Below are 22,828 nucleotides of genomic sequence, written 5' to 3' on the forward strand. Positions count from 1 at the left end.
TCTTCAAAATTCATATGCACATTTATTTTATTCGCAGCCCGCCCCTCAAGTAGCTGCATATGCAAGTATGTAGGTGCTGCAGCCTCACTCCCTATTTGTTGCATAATTTCCACCCAACACCCACCACCCACCACCCACCTCCCATCAAACGAAGCGTAACGGCAACAGAGGCTGCAATTTCAAGTCACGACTTCATTAGGAGAGCGAGGAGCGAGAACAAAAGTAGATGGGGGGAAAATGATGGAAACTTTCATATGCATAATGAAGACCTGCTTTCATCTCCTCGGCCTCGGTCTCGGCCTCGGACTAATCAAAAATGTCAACGAAGCAAATGATTGGGGCACTGCTAATAATCCCTTTGTCATCGCTTTCTGGCCCTCTGCCATTTGACTTGGTAATTATGCGGCAGGTATAAGCGGGCGAGCTGCCTGTTTGAGGAGCGATTACAAGGCGGTGCAGCTAGTCTTTATTGGATGAAGCTCATCCCTACTTTCCAGGCTTTTTTTTATCTCCTTGAAGCTCGATTCTCTGGGCGAAACTTTGCAGACAGCTGAGTGAAGAACTTTTTCCAAGTCGCTCTTTGTATTTTGTTTAATTTTACAAGCAAACACAAATAGTGGAAGTAACTAAAGCATCCTAACTCCTTTGCCGTTGGGCTGTGAATTTAATCTATTGTATGGCTGTCGCTTTTCTCTTTTACTTCTTCTTTTTTTTTCTTGTTTTTCCTATGCGTTCCGGGTCCCATCCTGCTCCTCCGGTATCCTGTCGTCTTTGACTGGGAAGCCTGGGAATCCTTTTGCCGTCTGGCACTTGATAAATATGACTATTTCACGCTTCCCTCTGCCAGCTAAACCCAGAGCTTACCCCATCTAAGCCCATCCCCTGGCGGAGGAGTCCTTGTTTATTTGCGTTAAGTGTTAGCAGCCACGCTTGTGCCACCCTACCAGCTACCTCTTGGTGTATTTCCACTTCCTTGGCTGCTTTCGTATTTTGTTTATCTAGCACTCAATTTCGCAGTTTTAATGACAAACTGTCTTACCTTGAAATTGCATGCGGGAGCATTATAAGTGTCTCCATTTCGTGTACAACACAGACCCCACACTCACTCCTTCTCCTTCTCCGGAGGAGGACTTTGTTTGATTGCTTGGCTTGGCTTGGGTTGGCTTGTCCGGAGATCCGGAGAGCCACTGTGTGAGCTGAGCTCTTCATGTTTGGATTGCACTCGAGGGTAAGCTGGGGCCAGGTCCTAGCTCTCATCTTCGTCCTCTGGTCCTGGCAGCCACCCCTCGATCTCTCTTTCTCTCCAGCGCTCCGCTCGACCACTTGGCAAGTTTTATTGTCTCAATGTCCACTTGGCTTTCGCCTCAAGACAACTTAATGCGCTGGAGAACAGCAAGGCAGCTGGAGCTGATGCTAAAGGTGAAGCTGAAGCCAAAGTTGATGTGAAGTCAAAGCTAACGCATTTTCCTTAATTTCCGGCAGCATGATTTCCAATTTTTCTTTCAAATTCCCCTGCACTTGTCGTATACTTAATATCTAGCAGAGGACGGAGACGGTGGCTGAGACAGTGACAGGGGAAGCCGGCTTCTGATTGGAATTGCCTTTTGCAATGTCATCAATCATGCGTCGTTTTCCACACGCCCAGGCAAAGATTTTGACAAGTGTCAATGCGACAAGAGAACGAGCGATAAGCCAGACTATAAAAGCGCACAAAAACCGAGCGACGGCGAGCAGAGGTGAAAAACGAAGCGAAATCGTTGGGGAAAATCACATGCAAAGTAAAATGTCGAACTTCTGACAGCAAGAAAATAAAACTTTTCATTTGTTTTCCTTGGCTCTGGCGTGTCCCGAAACTGCTGTCAAAGTTTTTAATGTTTTTAACTCCTCGCTGTCACCTGAGTTGCCATCCATTCGGAAAAGCCGCCCCTCGCCCCTCGCCCACCCACCGAAAAGTCATCCAAAACTGGGCCACACCCAATTTGCGGAAGCAGTTCACTGCTCCAAGGTGTTGCAGCTTCATTTCTTTGATTGGGATGTCGGGTCACTAGGGGATTAAATAATCCTAGCAAAGTGTAACCAAGAGAGAATAATCTAGGAAAAGTGTGACCAAAAGAGAAAGAGAGTTCTCAGAAAGTGTGACCATTGTAAAGAACTAAAACCCCAAAGTGACCAGCTCTTTAAATATTAGTTTTAAGTTTTCGAGACAGGATTTTAGATTTTAATTGGTTTACTAGGTGAAATATAGAAAATATATTCGACGTGCGATTATTTTGAAGTTACATTAAGGATAACCTTTGAAATTGAGAAACTATAATAGAAATTTTATTGTAAGACATTCTTAGACTAACTAGTTAAATCAGATGGTAAACATTTTTTATAACTCACCCTTCACCGACACCGTGACACTCTGCAGGACCTCCAGTTTCTTCTTGTTGACCGGCGATTGGCCCACACACTTGTACATGCCCGCGTCCTGGTACATGACGTCCTTGAGCGAAAACTGTCCGGTGGGCTGACTGCTGCCATAGCCAAGGCCACGCAATCGGGCCGAAATGGGGTCCAAGTGCGACCAGCAGCCCAGAGAGCCTAAAACGAGGGAGGGAAGACATGAAAGCCATTGCATAATTTAATTAATTGACTTCCCGGGAGGTCGCGAGAGACGCGCCACTCGGCACGCAAGTTTTAATTTCTTTAATTGATGCGTCGCCGGTCGAGAGGCCACGAACGGGACGGTCGAGCACTCTGTCTATTTTCGTATTTGGCCAAAAGTGAGCAAAGTAAATTGCACGCATAATTAATTTCCAATTGCGCTAATTAATGAAGAGGCGCACAAAAGGCCACGACCACGGCCCGTTTCGATCGAACGAAAGTAAAATGTAAAATGTAATTACAGCCCCAGACGCATTTGTCATTCTAAATGGGCCACGAATGCCCCAAAAGCTAGCTTCCTTTGAAGTTTTTGGCCACCGGGATGGATGTAGGAAGTAGGAAGTAGGAAGTAGGAGTAGGAGGAGCCGGAGTCGGAGGAGGTTAGCAACGGGGTTGGACTTACCTTGCGGACACTGCAGAGTCACCGCTCCGCCCAGCTGCACTTCCAGCTGCCCCTTGTTGGGATTGTGCGAGGCAGCTGCCACGGAAACATCCTGATCATCCGGCTCCGAGGTCACATCCACCGAATCGTCTGAAAGGACACAAAAGACACAGAGTACAGAGGTGAGTCAAAGCTGTAAACTTCAGGCCACATGTGGCCTCGTGCACTGAAAACGAAGGGGAGTCCTTTAAAGCTCAAGCTCAAGGCACAGCCTTCGTCGCATATTTTTGTTCTTTCGGTACCAATCCCCGCGGTTGTTGGCAATTGTCAAATGTGACAATATTTCAATGACAGAGGCAGCAACAAATTGCTGACGCGATGGGAACACCTGAGTCACTCCGCAATGAGTTGTCACTTCCGTTTTCGATGCCAACTAAAAGTGAAAATCGCTGCTCAGCTAGCTGGAAAATTGCCCAAGCTGCAATCAACTTTTCCTCGCCGCAAAATTCATAAATACATATATTTTATGGTCGTTTTCCGGGGGCGGGAAGAGCCCATAACGATGCTTCATTCTAATTTCGGAGCAGGCCGAGCAGGCTGGAGCAAGGACGAGGCGCATATTTTCCACTTGCCTTGCCAGGCTCTGGCTTTAAATTTCAGCGCGTCCTTTGTGCGGCATACTTTATGGCGTCGTTCATATTACGGTATAAATAACAATTTGCCCTGACATGTGCCTAAAAGTATGCGGCCCGCCTCCGGCCAGGTCTGCGTCTTTTGTCTGCGGCCGGATATCGTAACAATAAGTTGCCAAGTGGCGACCTGCCTGGGAGACAAAAAAAGAAAAGCCCAAGAGTTCTAACCAGTAAGATGTAAGCCCCACAAAGGATGCAAGGAGGATGGTTGGGAGCACAAAAAAAAAAACACCTCAGAATCACCTCGAATCGCTGCTCGGACTCCTTAAGGCGACCATCAAATTAGCAGACCCAAAAGTGAGCCGCACAATTAACAGAAACTACTAATTACCGGGAGACCCGCTGGCAACTTTAATCGAAGGGAAACCCCCGAAGTTGAGCGCAACCGAGATTTTGGAGGGGGTTGCCATAAAGAGAGACCACGTTGCTCTCCAGCTACAATTAATTGTAAGCTCCTTTCGCCTCAGAGACCCTTCGTCGCATGTCAATCAGCCCAGAGGACACCCCTCGGCCGGGGTTTTATTGCTGACAATAGCAAAAGTCCTCCCCTCGGCGAACGGGGCGTGTTACTTAGTCAAAATCACGTAGTTATAAAATTTTTTATTGCCCGACACAAAGGCGGACAAAGGCGTCGTCGCTCAAATTGACAACTTCAATGGCCAGCAGGGGGTGTGGAGTGGAGTGGCGGCAGGGGAATGGAGTACAGGGAGTGCTCTAGTGCAGCTTTGACAGAAATAAGAGCCCTCCCAGTCGCAAAGACTCTTGGCGAAAATGTCTAATGAGCTCAGCTTGTCTCGGCCCAACTGACAGACATTTGTCATTGGCCAAAAGCCGGCGGCATGTCTTGAGGCAATGCGATAAGGGAAGTGTCTGGAAGTCTCTACAGAGAGACAGGAAAAATCACCGAAAATTTGACATTAATCTCTTCAGACTCGCACTGTTTTGAATTATGAAGTAAACGAGCCTATTTCGGTTTCGAATTTCGATCAAATTATGGGAGATTTCAAACTAATGGGAATTTAAAATTGCACTAAATGCGAGAGAAAATATATTGTGTGACAAGCCTGTTAAGTTTATTTCCAGCTCTCCTTTCATTACTAACTATAAGCAATATTATTTTTTATAAAGTTAACCCAATGTGAAATCAATCCATTGAAATACAACTGACATTACATTCTTATTGTGCAAATACTTGCTACCAGATTGTCAAAGGAAGTTTATCAAGCTGTATCCTTAGACTCGAGTGGGAAATCGATTCTTTGCCGCCCCCGAAAAACAAACTCCTTCAATATTTTCCCAAGTTTTCTACACACACAAACACACACATTCATAATTTCCAGCACTTGTTTCACGCATATTTTACTCAATGGCCATTCATAAAAGTGTCCGCCAACACTGGGGGTAAAAACCAAGGGAAAAACAAATAAACAAAGGCAAACAAATGGGCATCGAGTACCGCCCATATGGCGACACCGAAGGAGATTGAGAGCGAGGCAAAGAAAGGCCTGGAGAAAGCGATTCTTATGGCATATCTTTCGGGCCGGGGCACACTCGAATAAATCCCAACTCATAACAGCGCGGCAAATGTGAAGGGCAAACAGCAAATACTAATGCAAACAAGCCGAATCAATACGAAGGGGCAGACTGACTGACTGAAGAGCTCGCCCGATTTCCGCCACCAATCATTAATCATGGGGCATCATCATCAGGAGCAGCCAAGATTCCTGCCAGTTTCAGGGCCGCACCCGAACTCAACCCCAAAGGGAGTGTATCGAGTCCCCGTCAATGTGTCGACACATCTTTCCCCTGTCCGAAGGAGTGTGAATATGACGGGTGAGTGCGATCCATAAATCCTTCAACAATAGCTTGGCAGCCTGAAAGTTTCACTCTCGATACTGGCCGGTTTTTCCTTTTTTTCGGGGGTTAAGTAGCGAAGGTAAAACATTAAGTTCCCAACGAAAGGGTATCCTTTCATCACTCCTTTTTTTTTGTTTTTTTGTGCCTTGCAATTTTCATTAGCACTCCTGCTCCGCACCACGGGATTAATTTCCATTTTTTCAGCTCCTTCCCAGTCCCCGTTTCCATCGCCATCTGCATAGTTAGTCATGAATATGAAGGAGGCCGACGAGTTGCAACATCATCATCAAGGCGGCAAGGAGCATCATCCGGAGGGGAGTGGCGAGGCAACAATCAGCTTAACTTACAGGCTGCATAAACAGCCAGCGGAAGCTGCGAGCTGCAGTAAACTTGGCTGGCTGTGATTGCATTTGTGCTCGTGCTCCTCGGTTATAAATTTTAATTTTTCCCCCTCGCTGCGCTGAGATTTTTCAAGACTTTCAGCGAACGAACACGCGATTAATTTGCAATGAGTTGAAATTGAAGATGATTGCAGTGGATGCACCGAAACGAGGGGATTCCCGGGCAGAGAGAGAGAGAGAGAGAGCAACTCGATGATTGGATGCCTGAGTTATGGAAATTATCCCGAGTGAACTTAAGCTGGGGAGATCCTACCCAAGATGTGTACATACATACACATATCCATAAAAGATAATCTCTCTCGCCACAAATTTACGCTTATGCCGTCGAAAGTTTGCGGCCATAAAAAATACTTTACTCAAGGACATTTGTCGGCAATGAGTTTTTAATATTTCTTTAAGTTGCCCGAAAGCAACTCGGGGCCCCAAAATGAGTTTTGCGTTTCATTTGAGGCAACAACAAATAAAATTTTATTGAAAATCTTTTGCCGACCCTCGGACCCTTCACACACACAAACACACACACACACATACCGAAAACATAATCGCCGGCTATAAAAACAAAGGCAGCAAACAAAAAAACTAATAATCGTGCGCGCCGATAAACACAGAAATTTAGCTCGGCCAAAGGACAAGGACAAGGAGCAGGACATGGGACATGGGACATGAGGGTTCTTTGAGGGGGAGGGGTTGGGCGGGATAAACAATAAAGTTAAACCGCGATAACCAGCATGACAAAGGATAATGGATAACAGGGACCAGGACCCTGCCAATCGGCGTAAGAAATGGCTCGCAATGAAAATGCTTACGATAGCGTGTAGAATTAAATTTTATTGTAATTCGTAATTCGCCTTTAGCTCAGCTCGAGTGTCCTTTTCCCCAGAGGAGCTCCTTCCCGTCGTCGTTTGTGTTTTTCTTCTCGTGAGCGAGCAAAGTGGTTGGTGGCCATGTGGCAGAGAGTCCTTGCGGTGGCTTCACGGTGGTGGAATGCATTTTCACGACAGTTGGTTGCCCAAATTAGTTCAGAGCGAGGCGAATGCATTTTGCACATGGATTCCTCAAGCAGGAGGGTTAACCGCAAAGTCATCTCTGGAGGATCGGATGGCATTTAATCACCTTCCTGGGACTGGGAATTAGCACAGGCAATCACTGTGATAGTACTTCACTTGAATAACTTGAGGAAGCGTAACTCTATTTTCCTTTTTTTAAATATAATGTGCGCCCTATTACTTACTATTCCCAGTAAGTCAAAGTCATGTTAACAAACCCAAGGACCTCATTCTGGCACAAATCAAACGATATATGAACTTTATGAAGGACCTGCTGGCGAACTCCCCTTGACTGGGCTTGGCTTGACTTGACTTGGCAAACTTTCACTAATTGCACATTGTTGGCCCGAACGCCGTGCAGGCCACTCAACATTAATTAGCCTCAATGAGAACTTTAACTCATTAATGAGGCTAGCAAACAGAACTTTGGTCAATGGCCGGGCTTATACTTGGAGTGTACCTGAGCGGGCCCTTAGCTGGGGTCGGGGCCTGGGCCCACTTTGGTCCTGGCTCAGGATCCTCCTGGATTCCCAAGCCCGACCATCACGTCACGCTCGCCGCTCCTGTTGACGTACGTGTCAAATTAGCGACGTTTTAACAAGCTCGCCGTGTCGTGTGTCCTGTTCCCCCGCATCCCGCACCCGAGTCCTGAGCCTCGAGTCCTGCCTTCCGACGGGCGAATCAATCACGCAAAAGTGGCCGGCGCAGAAAACTTTGAGCAACTGCGTCAAATTGCCTACTTTTGTGGGCCGCCATGTGCCACCTCCACGGCACGGCCAGTCCCCGCTTTTCCGCCGCTTTTCTTGTAGCTTTTGGCTGGGCATCGCTGATTGCTTTTTCATTGCAGTTTGTCAGCGGTGTCCTCGTTTGTTGTCGACAGCAAAGTTTTCCCTTCGTCTACTGGTGCTGCTGCTGCTACCTGGTGGCATTCGCTTCCATTTTCCAGCTGAATGGCGGAGCGATTCGAAGGAGGAAACATATCGTCAGCAATTAAGCCGGCATTCAAACGTCTGTCTGGGATTTCGGGTGGTGCTTCTCTCTTGTTCCTCCTCGCTCCTTGCCCGAACTTAAATGCGATTTATCAGGTTTTCTTTGCTTTCGGTCTCTATCTCTCTGGGAGTCTTAAATTTTCGCCGGTTTGCCTCAAAAGTATTTTTGCCAGCCGCCATTTATCATGGGGTCGGGCAGCTGTTTTATAGTTTATGACAGGCGAGTCGTGTCCTTTCCTCTACTATATCTTATAGGTATTTCCACCACCCCCCGGACCAAGCACACATGTGGAGGAAGGATCTCAACGACGCCTGTTGTCATAAATGGGGCTCGGATGCCGACTGTTGCCAGTTGGATTTGTTGCCATTTCGGCAGTTTGCTCCCGAGTTCGATAAAACGTTTTACAAATTGATTTATGTGCTTAACATGTTGCCAGCTCAGCGTCTCTCACAATTAGATTTCGCTGGAAAATCGGAAAATCGGAAAATCCGGCGGTGGAAAAGTTTCCTCCTCGCGGCCCCCATCAATCATCGATAATGTCGATGGGGCCTGCGATGCCGCCGTCACTTCTTGGCCTCTTCGGGCTCTTCTTTTCTGTTTTTATTAATAAAGCATTTGTTTTCCCCATAATGAGCATCGACAGGCGGCTGTCAGGAGTGCCGAAATGGAAAAATCCCTCCCCTGGGGACCCGGGCGAGCGTCCTCCTGATCCCTGCGTCGGCATAAAAAGTGGCAACACTTTGTCAAGTTGTTATTACCAATATTTTATTTCATTTTTTTTTTCGTTTTGTCTAGTTCCTTTCTAGGTATTCTCCTCTGCCCGTCATGATTGATGAGCGATTTAGCGGGGGAAGTGTCAGGTTAAGGAAGACTGATTTTGGGGCGTGGCAGTGCATTTCGTAAGTCCTTGATCCTGCTCATGCTCCTCCTTCGATTGCACTTGCCGCCTAATGAGGCTGCAAATGAGTTTTGGCGAGCTATATAATTTGATTTTCGCTGCTGGTAATCCCGCTCTTAGGCATTTTTGTTCACACACACACACACAATGTAAGGGAAAATGCGGCGGGGAAAATTCAATAAAAATATTTACAAGCATTAACACGCATTGGGCGCATAAAATGCCGAATATTCCAGCCCGCAAACGAGAAAATATTGACAGCAAAATGGCGCGTAAGCATAAATACTCGAGGCAAGGACATTCAAGGATGGGGAGCAGACAGGGGGTTGACAGGCTCTCAGCCACGGCCACTGCCAATGCCAATGAAATTTGCCACATTTTGCATATGGCAGCAGCAGTAGCGGCTAAGGGGTGGCGCCACAAGGCGCCTCTGACAGTGCGAAGAACATCCCCGAAAAAATCACACCGAATATTGTCCTCAGCGCCACGTGCTAGAGTCGTAAAATGTTTGCTGATTTTTCTCCATTGGCTTTTTTGGCGAACGGGGGTTATAACAAGTAATTTTACAGGCGCAAACTAATGGCCAAAATATTATCACGCGCCATTTTTGAGGCAATTTCACGCATACGCGGCCTAATTTACGGGTGTCTGATAGTAGAAACAGGGGGAGTTCGTGGGCGAGTACTCAGTACTCATAGTCATAGTCATACTCACATCGCACGCTGAGGTAATAGCCAATCGACGAGTACTGGAAGTTGAGGTGCCGGGACGTGCACTTGTACCAGCCGGAGTGTTCGCGCCGTATCGAGGTGAAGTTCAGGAAACCGTCGCCCGTTTGTGGCACCTGCAATGATCAGGAAAATGGGAAATTGGCAAATCAGAGAAAGAAATGCTGAGGGGAAAAAATAAACACACACACACACTCCTAGAGAGTGAGTGAGGAATGGAAAATGAGTTTTGGCTCGTTATGCGTAAACAATTTTTGGTAATTAAGGCAAGGCAAATAGTTTCGGCCAAGTTTCCCCTTAGCCGAACTTCTCGAGGTAGCGACAACTGCACGAAAATCCATTTAAAACTTGCTCCTCAGCCGAAAATCACACAAAAGGCCGAGTGCCGCCAATGGCGATGGCCTACGTATGCACGAGTTCCCCCCTGATTTTCTCTACTTTTCCGCATTTTTCCTACACAGAAAGAAAGAGTTTATGCAAACTTAAAGAACTACAGAAATCAGAAAGGTATTTAAAACCAGTTTAAAGTTGTTCAAACTTTTACATATATAGAGTAACAAATTTACAAACTTAATATATTGAATTGATTACTTTTGGATAACAATTAAATGTGTTTTAAATAAGAAATATATCTCAACGTATGAGCGTAAATAAATATAAAATACTATTATTTCTTTGTATGAGTTTTAAGACAAAACTCCCAAGAGACTTACCGGCGTGTCACCATCGTCCTTCTGCCAGCGTGGAGTACTCGGAGGATTCGAGTCGACGTCGCACTTGAGGCTAACTTCGATGCCCTCGCGGAGCGGATAACCAAAGCCAGGTGTGCGCGAGATGGCGAAGGAGGGCGTGTCTGCAAACGGGGGACAGATGGTTATTTTGGCTTGGCTTGGCTGCAGATTTTCGGCACTATCTCTTCGCTGGAGACGGTGGCAACATCAACAAAATAGTTTTTTAATTAAAAAATTACTCAAAAAGAAGAAGGGGTAACAAACTCGAGGCAAGAAGGAGAAAGTTTTATAATTAAACTAAATGCAAATGTTAGGCGATGGTGGAGGTAGTGGTAGTGGTGGGCCTGTCTGCCTTGGACAGGTGAAAGGTAAATAAGAATGCGTAAATTGTCACTTTGCGGTGATTGGATTAAAAATTGCTTGATGACTTTTGGTTTATCGTGGAAAAGTAAAATAAAAGCAGGATATTTCCAAGTGTGCATACTTTTCACACACTTTAATAATTGGTTTTTAAACCTCTGAAGCAAATAAGTGATGTATAACACACTTGCTTCTTGCATAATTGACACTATTCCGGCAGCTGATTAATTAAATATGTAGTACAACCTGACAGCATTCAATTACCAGTGCCACATGCCAATTAGATCCCGTTTCAAATCAGAGTTTTCAACAAAACTGGAGTTAGTTAGCGGCACTGATGCCGCCATGTCATGTCCAAATACTGCGCCATCGATGTTCGCTATTCTTTATTTGCCAGGACCCGCCATGGTACATCTCATTTCGTTTTGTTCGAAAGTAATTCGATATACGATTCAAACTGCAAGTCCGATTTCAATCCCAAACTGCCAATCAGAAAGCCATTCAGTGCATGTCAAAAAGCCATCGACAAAATGTATATCTAAATGTAAATGTAAATAATGGGAACGTCCGTACGACCGACCGACCGACCCCAGGCCCCCTTTGATGTGGCCAGCCAGACATGTGCTCGCCCTTCTATTCAATGCATATTCATAGGCATAAATCAAATGTTTTTTAATTAGTGCTGGCCATTTGGCCGGCACTCGGACTCTCCGCACCCGACCAGATGGACCAGGAAGAATATGCTCCCCAAATGGGCCTGCATTCATTTCAATCCTTTCAATTTTTCGGCGCATCACTCGCTTTTGTGGCCTTTTGTAACTAATACAATTTGATTAGGCGCCCGGAATGGGTCTGCAGATGCCAAGGGACAAATGAAATTTGTTTGTCGGTTGTTTGCCCAACTATTCCATGAAGCCTGACGATTTTCCTCCTGTCGAAAGTCCTCCTATGGAAGGCCAGGATCACGGTGTGTGTAAAAATACTAAAAGGGGCCACTTCTCTACTGACTGACACAAAGGCTGGGAAATTGTTTAACTTGTGCCTAGATTGTATTCGTTTGGACTTCAATCAATTATTGCGGAAAATATGTATTTGAAACAATCGGTTGTGTCTGCCCTTAAATATTCATATTGGCATATCTGAAAATTGCTCAAATTAAAAGGAAATCTTGGCCATAAAAAAACCCTAATTTAAATGAAAACCTAAATATTTTTCTTTGAGTTGCTGTAACTTAAATTTGCTGACCTGCCACCGATGCCCTGTCCTTGATTTGTCTGTCAACTGTCTGCATAAAAATGCGCAAATTAAACGCAGTCACCATTACAGATACAGAAACAGATACAGATACAGATGCAGATACAGGATACAGATAAGGATACGGATGTGCAGGGCACAATGTCTATGGCTCGGGCAAATGCTTTCATGTGTGTGCTTTTTAATTTATACAAGCGGCGCACGGAGCAAATGGGTGGGGGAGCGGGAATAATAAAAGGAAAAAACAGGACGAATCAGGACGAACTTGTTACTCCTTTTGTTGAACCCGGAAAACGATGCGGTTGTTGTGTGAGGCCTTGTGCTGTTGTTATTGCGGTTTTTGCAATTTTCATGCCTGGCCAAAGCTCACACACAAACACAAGCACACAGGACTCGTGGCAGGACTCTGTGCCATGCAAATCCCCTCACGGCTTTTCTATATTTTCCAATCATTTTCATGGGCTCTACACTACCTGGGCATTTGTCATGGCATTATGCGGCTTCACGGGCATTAATAAAGCAAATAACTGCGGTACATCCCTGATCCTAGTCCTGCCACTGATTGAGACCCATCCGCCAGGACCCGGCTGGCGGCCGGAACGTGTGTGCGGCATTTTGCTGCCAATTAGTGCTAGTCTTCCAATTGTCGCCTCGCCTCATCGACCGGATCCATCGCCATTGAATCCCACTCCCACTTGCGACCGCGCCAGGATTCCAATCTTTATTTCCCCAGCTTTGTTGTGGCTTCTGGCCATGCATGGGGCATGCATTGGGCCAGCACCAGTCTCCTTTCAAGTGATTTCATCACTGGTGCGGCACTAGTAGTCTCAATTGCCAGTTGATGGATGGGACAGTTGAGAGTCACTAAGCAATCAATGGCAGCGAAATGCTCGATTTGGACTAATCAGAGGAAGAAGAGAAGTGTAAAGGCTTTTGTCCTGGCTTTGGCAACACAATGTTACAGTAATTTATCTAAATATATAATCTAATAGTTAAATAGTTTATTTTGCTATAGCAACAGGAGAGCTTCTCATTCATTATTCATTAAATAAATAAACTCTATATATTTAATTATATTCCCTCAGTTAAATATTCAAGTAAGCAATAATATCAAGATTGAGGATTAAGAAGCACATTAGCTGAGATTAGGCTGCAGAAGTTTCCCCCTGATTTAATGTTTATTAATTAAAGAAATATATATACTCCCCAACAAAATAAATTCCTTTACTTAGTTGTTTAAATTTTCATCAATTTCACAATTAAGGATTCTATGTATTTATTTTTATTTCAATCGTTTCTCTTGCTCCGCCCATTGCTTTTATTGCCATGGAAATTCCTTTGCAGCTGAACTCTGACACCTGCTTAACTTTAAGCTAATTGAGAGCGCAGCGCAATCCTCTCGGCTTTCGACTTTTCGTCCTTTCCCTGCCGTTTCCTGACGCCTTCATCCTTGCATTCCAATTGTACGTAGGAGTCCTTTTCTCAACTGTCGCCCTTATTATATTCATCTGGGGCAGGTCCTTGCCGTCGCCATAGCCGTCGCCTGGTTTCATTGCACCGCCTTGATTATATTTTTCTTTGCCGCCGCTTTTCTTTTTTATTCGCTCACTTTTTCAATTAATATAATTTCACCTTTGCTTTCATTTATTCCGCTGACTTTGTTCATTGCAGCTGCATAATAATTTTCTGCCGCCGTGTTTCTGTTCTCTCGGCCCGACTCTGACCCGTTTCTGGGGCTCCATTCTGGATGCTGCCGTGTTAACTTTGGCAATTTAACTTTTCAATCAACATTTACTTTTTGGTTTTCACTTTTATTTACACCATTCCACTCTCGTTTTCGGCCATGTACTCCTGAGGTAATTAAACAAGGTGAGATATTCACACTGTGTTTGGCTTTTATTAAAAGTTTTTTGTGGGCCGCTGAGCCTGATGATGGCTCACTGACATTTATTTGACATTTGTTTGTGGCAAGTCACACAGGTTTGGAGTTGTTAAATAATAGAATATATGATGAGGGAATTAAAATTTAAGCGAGTGGTTATAGGGAAATATATTTAATAAATTAAAGAAAATGAGTATAGCAAAACCAAAGCACACTTTTCACTTGAAAATGTAGCTAAAGATATCAGCTTTTCTAGTTTCCTGGAATACTTACATTGCACATCCAACAGCAGGGAAGCATTCTGTCGAATCTTCAGCGTGGGATGCTCCATGACGCACAGGATCCGGGCATTGTGATGGGCTCTGTACACCGCTGGCAACCTTGCCTCGCTCTTGGCACCACTGTTGATTTTGTAGCCGTTTTTGTCCACCTAAAAGAGAAGAGAAGAGGCAGAGGTGGTTTGCTAAAAAATTCCATTTCAATTTGATGCTAAACACTGGCAAATTGGGCCAAATGACAGGGGGGGTTCCTTCGTTTTTCACGGCGCTCGTGGGCGGTGTGGGCAGCCAATTAGTCAGGCCTGTTATCAGCGCGACATCATTAATTTAAATTAAAGTCCAAGGGCAAGGGCACTGCCACCCACAACGCCCACTGAGGACTGCCACCCGCTGTGGCTTTTGCATGGAAATTTTGTTGGCACAGTTTTCAATCAATCATCCGGGGAGGTCGGTGGGTGGCCATGCCTTGGTCCTGTGACCAGCCGAACACGCAAATTTGTGGCATTTAGGGTCCAAGCGACAAACACCCCACCCCCCCACACACACACACCCATCGAGAGTGTGTGTGCGCCTGACAGGTGGCAGTGAGTGGCAAGTGGGCGGAGCGAGACGGCCGAGTCGGTGGAGTGCATTTCTCAACCGAAATGTCTGCTTTTCATTATGCTCGAGTGCAAGACAAACAAATTTTGGCACAACCGCAAACACCGACCGGCCGCCAACGCCACCCCCTTGGCCACCAAGTCAGCAGTCCGGAAGATCCGTTGTTTGTGCCCCAGGAGCGGGAGCCGCACCTAATGTGTTTGCCGGCCGGCTGCGGTTTCCTCATCTTCACTCGGAGTTCCATTTGGGCAAGCTCGCCACTTGTCACTCAGCGGGTTCAATGGATTACATCCAGCCATCCAGCTTACCTTCTCGCCCTTGATCTCCTCCAGCTCCAGCACCTCGGCGGATACCTTCTGGGCATGCCTGTCCACACCGGGACTGAGTAGCACCTCCCAGGTGAGCGTGGGTCGAGGATTCCCGCCCTCGCTGACACAGGCCAGGTTCAGCTCGGAGTTCTCCTTCACGGGCACAAACAAATTGCTGGCATCCAGGCGCCGTGAATCGATCAGCAAATAGGGTGGTTTGGGACGATCTGAGGAGGGAATAATATAGAGATAGAGTAAATATGTCTTTAAGATATCTTAAAGCTAGCTTTGTCTCTATTAAACTTTAAGGAACCAAGCTAGTTGAATGTATTTTAATTTAAAAGTTTTAATCGCTTTGTTTTTCATTCTTATCTTTGTCTTTATTTCGGAAACTTGTATTTTCTTTTTTGCTCAGTGATGGCAAAGTCATAAAAGCGAGCATTTCGCCAGGAGCCACATTCCGCAGTTGGCCCGGGTCCCAAACCTGGCTAATTTGGCAGATGAAACGACCTTTTTAATATTTGTCTAAGCTCTTGGCCAAGTCGTGACAGGCGGCGCGGCTGATCCTGGATCCAAGAAGGATCCCAGAAGGAGCAGAAGGAAAAGCTCTCCCTCGTTTGCTGTGAAAATGGAGACTCACCCAGGACGACCAGCTTGACGGGCCGGGCATTTTCCGTATAGCGGCGCGTGTTCTCCGCCTCGCACTGCCACTTGCCGTCGTCCTCCAGCATCACATTGGTAATGGTGAGGGCACCGTTGGCCTCCTTGATGAAGCGATAGTCGGTGACGCGCGAGGTGCGGTCCATGGCGTGCACCACCTGGAAGCAGAGAGAAGACGTTAAGGATAGCGTTAAAACTAATGCCAGAAATGTGCGGAATTATGCAAAGCGCCTTTTGAAACTTTTTATGCAGCGCATTAAATGGCCATAAATTCCCAGCGTTAAATGCAATGCTCCTGCCGCCGAGCGAAACAATTGCATTTAATGTTTCCATATCCATTTATTTACACTTGGTCTTCGCTTTCGCATTTTATTACATTTTGCATCAAACAATCGCAATAATGACAATTAAATGAGGACTGGACGAGCTCCACACACTCTCCCATGTTATCCACTGGTAATGTGGCAACAATGAACTGGCGGCGGCTTAAAACTGTTGCCAATAGTTGTCCGTTGGCCAGTCTGTGCGGGGCTTAATGCAAACGGGAATTTATGTGCGCATTCAAATGCCTCGGCCGCAGGGCAGGAATACAAATTATGAAGAATGCAACAAAATTAAAAAACCGAAAAAAGAAGCATTCATATTTATGTGGAAATGTTTCGCACGCTTAATGCGTTTAAGTGCCAATTAAATGTCTGGCTAAAAGAGGAAGCAAGCGAAGGGGGGCGGCCATAAATGAAACACAATTTTAATTGCATCTGCAGGCAAAGAGATTAACTTTTGGGCTCGGATTAAGGAGAGCTTCAGTTGGAGGCGCAGCTCTATACCCTCACCAACCAGCAAGGTATCTTTCGTTCCCAGTTATACACAATTTAAAGAATTTACTTAACATATATATATATATGTAAATAAAATCCAGATCAGCTATTATTATTATTTATTATAACCCCAACTTTTTGCCCCTTTTTTAATATACTCCAAAAAAAGACTTTCATTCAACATGCGATTATCAGTTTTCCCCAAAAATTCTTAAAAATTGAAAACATGACCAAATAACTAAAGCTATATTGATAGAGAAATAAAAAATATGAAAAGCCGGGAAATAGAGACTCTGTCAGTACAAACAAAACGCAAAAAAATAACAAAAAAAAAAAAATGTAAACAGAATATTTGTATGCTGCACTTCCGGTTCCGTTTGTGCGTTCGCCATTTTCGGTTTCTCGCTGTTTCGGTTTTGTCTCGTCGATTGCGATTCTTTTCGATTCGTTTCGTTTATATTTTTCAAATGCAGTGCAAATATTTATGCGTATATGAATTTTCCCCCTCCCCGAATTGGTGTCCGAGCGAGTGTGTGTGTGTGTGTGTGCGTGAGGCGACTTCCGGCGCGCATTTGCCGCAGTCGCCGCAGCGGCCATTTGCAGAAAATTTATTAACCAGCGACGCATTTGACTGGCAACTGGCAAAATGGCAAACTGGCAAACTGGCAAAGTGGAAACTGGATTCTGCGTGGCTGTGCAGCGGGGCATTCAGTTGGAAATTTATGAGGTCGATGGCGATCCGAGGCTTTTTGGCATCCACATCCACATCCACAGCCAGAGCCAGTGCCAGTGCAGTTCGAGGGCCAAGAGAGCTCCGGCTCATGTCCAGGCCTTTGGCACCTGGTCGGTGGAGAGAGGGAGAGTGTGTGAGGCCTGGATTTTTCCTGGTTTGGCAACATGGCCGCCGGACAAAAGCGTTAAATGAGCGTGGCAAATCCTTGTTTACAGCGACGAGCGTTCGCCGGATTACACGCTCGATTGTTTCGCGCAGCGCCATTGTTGCCGCCGCTCCTGCTTTTTTGGGGTAATTATGAATTCGGACGCCTTTTGTTGTGCCACGGTGTGTGTGTATGGAGTATGTGTGTGGTGTGTGTGTTGTCAGCTGCCTCGATTCGCATAAATTGCTGAATATTTGAAGGCGTGCACGCATAACTTTGCATAATTTGCGGCCACGTTATCGGTGTGCTGCAAAAGGTGGTCAGTGTTTTGTAATTTTCTAATTGCATTGTTGGCCAAAACATTTTTTTGGCAATTCTCGATTTACATTTAATTTTAGCCCAACAGCGATGTTTGTTCATTTCCAACGATCTGAATGTGTGCATAATAATGCAAATGAATATTATATATATGTATTTTTTGTGTTATTTTTGGGGCCATCGGGGTTTAACTATGGCCTTCCATACTTTATTTCGTTTAACACCAGAGCTCACACACACAAAAAATAAAGCCCTGTTAAGGCCGATAAAAATGTGAATGTGAAGAGCAAAGCTAATATAATAAATGCCCTTTTCTGGATGCATTCTCCATTGACATTCGCTGACAATTAGCTTCATGCCTCGCTCCGAAAGAAGAAGGAAGGGCATTCCTTCAGATCCATTCAGACCATTCCGAACAGACGCTTATTTCCTTCAAGTGCCGCTGCCGGAGGAGCACTCCCATCTGACTGGAGAAATGGCTACTTATATCTATCACTTGCTTGGAATTGCAAAAATCTTGTCAGCCAACATTGCTCACTGACTGTCGCGCCATCCGCCGCCCCGAATTCCCCGCGACGACTCGGAGCTGCTAACTTGAAATTGCTTTCGGCAAATATATTAGCCTCTTGATAATTTTCAACAATAAATTCCTTGGCACTCACACTGGCAGACACAGGAGTTAAGGATAGGGAAGGGCAGGATAGGGCAGGGATAAACTCCTTTAGCCGTTGTTCCCGCTCGGGGACTCTAATGCATTGTGCAACGCTCTAGAAAGTACAACAAAAGTCGCTCATGTTGCAAGCTGTCAGTGCAACACTTGTCGCATGTCATTGCCGCAGTTGCAATGCCATCGAGTGGAGTGAGAAGCCGGAGCTGGAGCAGGAACTAGAGCAGGAGTTCCAGTGGGAGGGGGACTGTGGGAGGCTGTGTGTGGAAAAGTCAATGGGCGCAGCTCGAATGCATTTCCCGGGGAGGGTATAACGCAACTGGGGATAATCACAAACTAGATATGTATTTCTTAAGACCGGGCAACTTAAGACCTAGCTTGGGTTACAGGTTTCTAAAGTCCTCATGTGTGGCCACTGTATGTTGCTGTGGGGTTTCCCTTCAATGCTGCTGCTCTTGGGTTTCTTGTAGAAGTTACTATTGGTTTTCGAAGAGCTTGTTTTCAAATTGTTTCTGTAGTTTATTGCAGGCTTAATTTTCATGTATTTCTTCCTACTTTCTTCTGGACATTGCTACATAATTTTGTTAGAAGAAAAGAGCATTCACATGTCGCTTTGCTGACTCTTGCCGACACTCGCACACACTCGCACACACATTGTTGCCGCATCATTGTTGTAATTGCCGCAGCCTGCTCGTTACTGTTGCTCTATCTCCCATCCTCCAGGATGCGCCTGCTCATCCCATCCTCCGCTGGCTCTTACACATGGCTGGCTTTTGTTTTAACACAACTAATACAATTGCACCGCTGGGAAATGCGCTGCGATGGCAGCCAGAGATCCCAGATCCGAGATGCGATGGATGTTGCTGCTGCTGTTGCTGCTGCTGATGCTGCTGCTGTTGTTGCAGCTGCAGTGGCGTTGATTTTATTTGCCGTTGTAGCACTCAGAGCCAGAAGGAGCAGCAGCAGCAGCAGTCGACCAGGGCCGACAATGTAAGTAACTCAATAAAGTTGTCAAAGGTACAAGGCAGGCGGCGTGTTAGCAAGTTAAGGCCCCGCTTTCCCAGCTTTCCCGCCGCGGCTTTCACTCCCACTAAGTGGCACCGCATTGTTGCTCATTTTCATTTGGGATCTCTGAGGCTGACTGATTAATTTGCCGGCTTGATGTGATTTACGCTCTCCATTGCCAGCTGCATTAAGGTCTTCCTCGGGGAGAGCAACTTGTCTATTAATGGTGCGCCTTAAGTTCGCTCCTAATTGACTAATGGAGGCTTATCGGGCGTCGCCGGATAAAATTTATGTTATCCCCGGAAGCCGGAAGGAGCGGGTTTGTTGACCTTAAACCTGAGCCCCGGGGGCCATAAATAAGTTTGCAGCGCCACAAAGTGTGCAACAAGGCGGCTGCAGCCGTAAAACTCCTATTTCAGCTGACTCTGTTGCCGGGTTAAGGTTTATGTCTGGCAATTGTCGCCGGGCGCAAAAATATGGCACTATAAAGCCAACAAATTGCCAGACAAGACAAGGTGCCGGCAGGGGACGAGAAGGGGGATATCCTTTAGATCAGGGATACGCAACCTTGGGGACTGGTGTTTTATGGTGCTACGAAAATTATAGACATAGACTGCATCGATCGTTGGGAAGCTTTTCTGTTTGAAATAACGATCAAATCGATAATGAAAGTGGAAGAAATTAAATGCTATAGAACTAATACACATGCTTGAATTGGGAATAATTTCTTGCTGTTGACAATGTCTTTATCATGGTGCAACATAGGTTATTAGGTAGAAATTATGCAATTACCAATACCGAAACGTATGAAAACCATTTCAGTTTTAGCGCTTGACTCTGTTATTGTTAGACTATGGAATCCCTGGATACTTAAGTCACACACCAACGACCCCTGGAGACTCCTAGGTCCTTGACATTGTGTGGCGAGACATTTCCACTTTCGATCCAAATGCAATTGGAAAGCCGACGTGTCGGCAATCCCCAGTTCCAGCTGCTGACAGGCAATTTAGTGGCTTCAAACGGAATCTAATGCGGAATGCAAATGCAAATAACAACAAGTAGGCAAACAATCGCAGCTTCCGGCTCCAACAATGTTTGGCCTGCGTTGCCCGCAAGAGTGCAACACTTTTTCCATGCCGCTTGCAGGTTGCTCGTTGCTAGTTGCTAGTTGCAGGTTGCAAGTGCGACGGCAACAGCAGCCAGTTAACTGCCACAGACAAGAGGAGCAGCAGCAGCAGCAGCAGCAACAACATCCACAACATTCACAACAAATAGCTCTGGCACGTACACAAAGTGGCATTGCTGCTGGTAGTTGCAACTATTATTTGCCCATCAACAACTTGGCCTGGCAGCTTGTTGTATTTACACCTGAGCTGGAGTGTAGTGCACCTCGGTTATGGCTCTCCCCTCCCACACCCACACCAACCTAAACACACAAGCACACACATCACCAGACATATTTGCCCACAACCGGAGGCCGATGGGGTTTGTAAAGCCAAATTGAAGGTTCATAAAGTGTGTGGCTGAGTTAGGGGCCATCCCGAGCACTATCTATCTCTGTGCGACTCCTTTTTTCGCACAAAGTGTGGGCAAAACATGCTTGCAACTCGGCGAAACTCTGCAAACAGTTATAATTGCATTACGCCGAGAGGTTTTTGCTGGGAAAGTGAGCTCACAGCCGTTTGCGTTCGCAATTACAACTCAATAACTTTCGGCTGGGGCTGGCGGGGCAAAGAAGTTGCAGCTCATGTTAGTAGCTCCTGGCTGCTGTTTTCTGTTTCACTTTGTTTTCCCCCATTTTGTTGCTAACAATTTCCATCAGCAGGAGCCGACTTGTGGGCGTTCTGGCATGGCAAAAAGTTGTAATTAGAAGCCCTCGTTGCTGCTGCATAATGAGGCAATCGAGCAAGAAGCGCGACCCTCGAAAGATGAGCTCTGCCAGCACTTTTGACATCAGAAACTATCAAATAATAACGATTATCCTATTTGCATAATGCGGCAGTTAAGCGACACAGGACCAGACACCGAGACAGACACAGACTCCCTCCCAGGCAGAATCCCGGATCCGGACCCGCAGCAAAAGTCCTGCCACTCGAGACGTCTCGGCCGGAATAAAAATAAAGCCAGGAGCAGTCAGACAGACAGTCAGACAGATAGACAAAGAATAAGGATAGAAAGAATGGCAAGGGGGAAGTGGATTGAGTAGGGGAATGCAAAAGGCCAAGAATGCAATTAAAGTCAGCACAAGTTGGCAGATCCTGACAGCTTAAGAGGGCTCTCCTAGGAGATGCTTGGAACTAACTCACCTGGCCGTTCTTATACCACATGCTGGTGGCTATGTCCAGGTCCACTTCGCACATCAGTTTGATCTCGGAGTGCTGCTCGGCATAGACCACGGACATCTCCTCGGCCTCGTAGGGATTCGGCGGCACTGGGCGCAGGGGCAGGACCCGCGGTTCCAGCGGTCCCTCGTCCTCGTCGTCCTCCGTCTCTTCGCGACTCTTCCGCGCGAACAGATCCCGAGTGCTGGTGCCGCTGTCGAATTCTTCTACATCGTCGATGATGATGACCGGCTCCTTGGGCTTCGGCTGCAGGTCCTCGGGCGCCAAGTGGAGCGTCGAACGCGCCCGCTTCACCTTGGTTTCATTAAAGTAAGAACTCCTTCTGGTGGCCAGGGAACTTGAGCTGGTGGCCTGCACGGTGGTGGCCACGGCTGTGGAGGTGCTCGTCGAACTGGAGCTGGAGCTGGAACTGGAGCTGGGGGGTGTGTATATGTTGTCCAGTTCCTCCTCCTCGGTTTCGCGGCGCTGACGTCGCTTGGCCTCCTTGTGCAGCACCGCCCGGTGGGCCTGGTGATGGGGCTTCAACTGGGAGCGCCACTTGGCCTTGGCCTTCTGGCAGTTCTTGGAGCATTTTCCCGGCTTAACACTACTACTGCCGCGGTGGTCAACTGGCGCGTCTGCCTCGGACTCGGCTGATATGCTTAGCCAGCTGATCCTGCTGCTGCTGCTGCTGGGGATGGCTTCTCGGTGCTCGGCGGGCTTCGTCCTTTGCACTGACTTGGCGTTGATGTTCTGCGGCTGTGTGTAGGTGGTACCTGTAATTGAACACAAGATAAAGCCGATTAGCAAAACCAAGAAATTATTTGAAATTCCCTAAAATGTGTGAGAAAGCCAATCCAGGCTTCAGCTCTTTAGGATTTCTTGTGTAGAATTCATGGCCAAACTATAAATATTCATATTAACAATATATCTGCAAACATTCTGTTTGATCTCTGGCGCACTTATTTGCACTTTGCCATTTGCAACTCAGATGTCCAAGGGATGAGGGGAAAAATGGCATAGGGCACTGGAATGAGAGTATCAATTACATTGCCTTGTGTGGCATTCCCCAGGACTCGACTCATGCATTTATTTACGAAATTTC

At 46.3% G+C, this 22,828-nt stretch overlaps 1 protein-coding gene across 3 annotated transcripts in view; it reads right to left on the bottom strand.

Annotated features, from left to right (window-relative positions):
* The window catches only part of tei (irregular chiasm C-roughest protein teiresias), a 135,786-nt gene that overhangs the window by 15,274 nt on the left and 97,684 nt on the right, over positions 1-22,828 (bottom strand). For all 3 annotated transcript variants that reach the window (XM_086838266.1, XM_086838267.1, XM_020959865.2), the window contains 8 exons: positions 21,709-22,499; positions 15,697-15,874; positions 15,057-15,283; positions 14,144-14,300; positions 10,357-10,496; positions 9,630-9,759; positions 3,053-3,181; positions 2,386-2,586 (listed from right to left, as the gene is read on the bottom strand). In XM_086838266.1, coding sequence (XP_086694392.1) covers positions 2,386-2,586; positions 3,053-3,181; positions 9,630-9,759; positions 10,357-10,496; positions 14,144-14,300; positions 15,057-15,283; positions 15,697-15,874; positions 21,709-22,499 — 1,953 coding nt within the window. The remainder of the gene's footprint in view (positions 1-2,385; positions 2,587-3,052; positions 3,182-9,629; positions 9,760-10,356; positions 10,497-14,143; positions 14,301-15,056; positions 15,284-15,696; positions 15,875-21,708; positions 22,500-22,828) is intronic.

Source organism: Drosophila serrata, unplaced genomic scaffold, assembly GCF_035046125.1.
Source record: "Drosophila serrata isolate PLE 108 unplaced genomic scaffold, ASM3504612v1 contig_347, whole genome shotgun sequence".
NCBI classification, from domain to species: Eukaryota; Metazoa; Arthropoda; class Insecta; order Diptera; family Drosophilidae; genus Drosophila; species Drosophila serrata.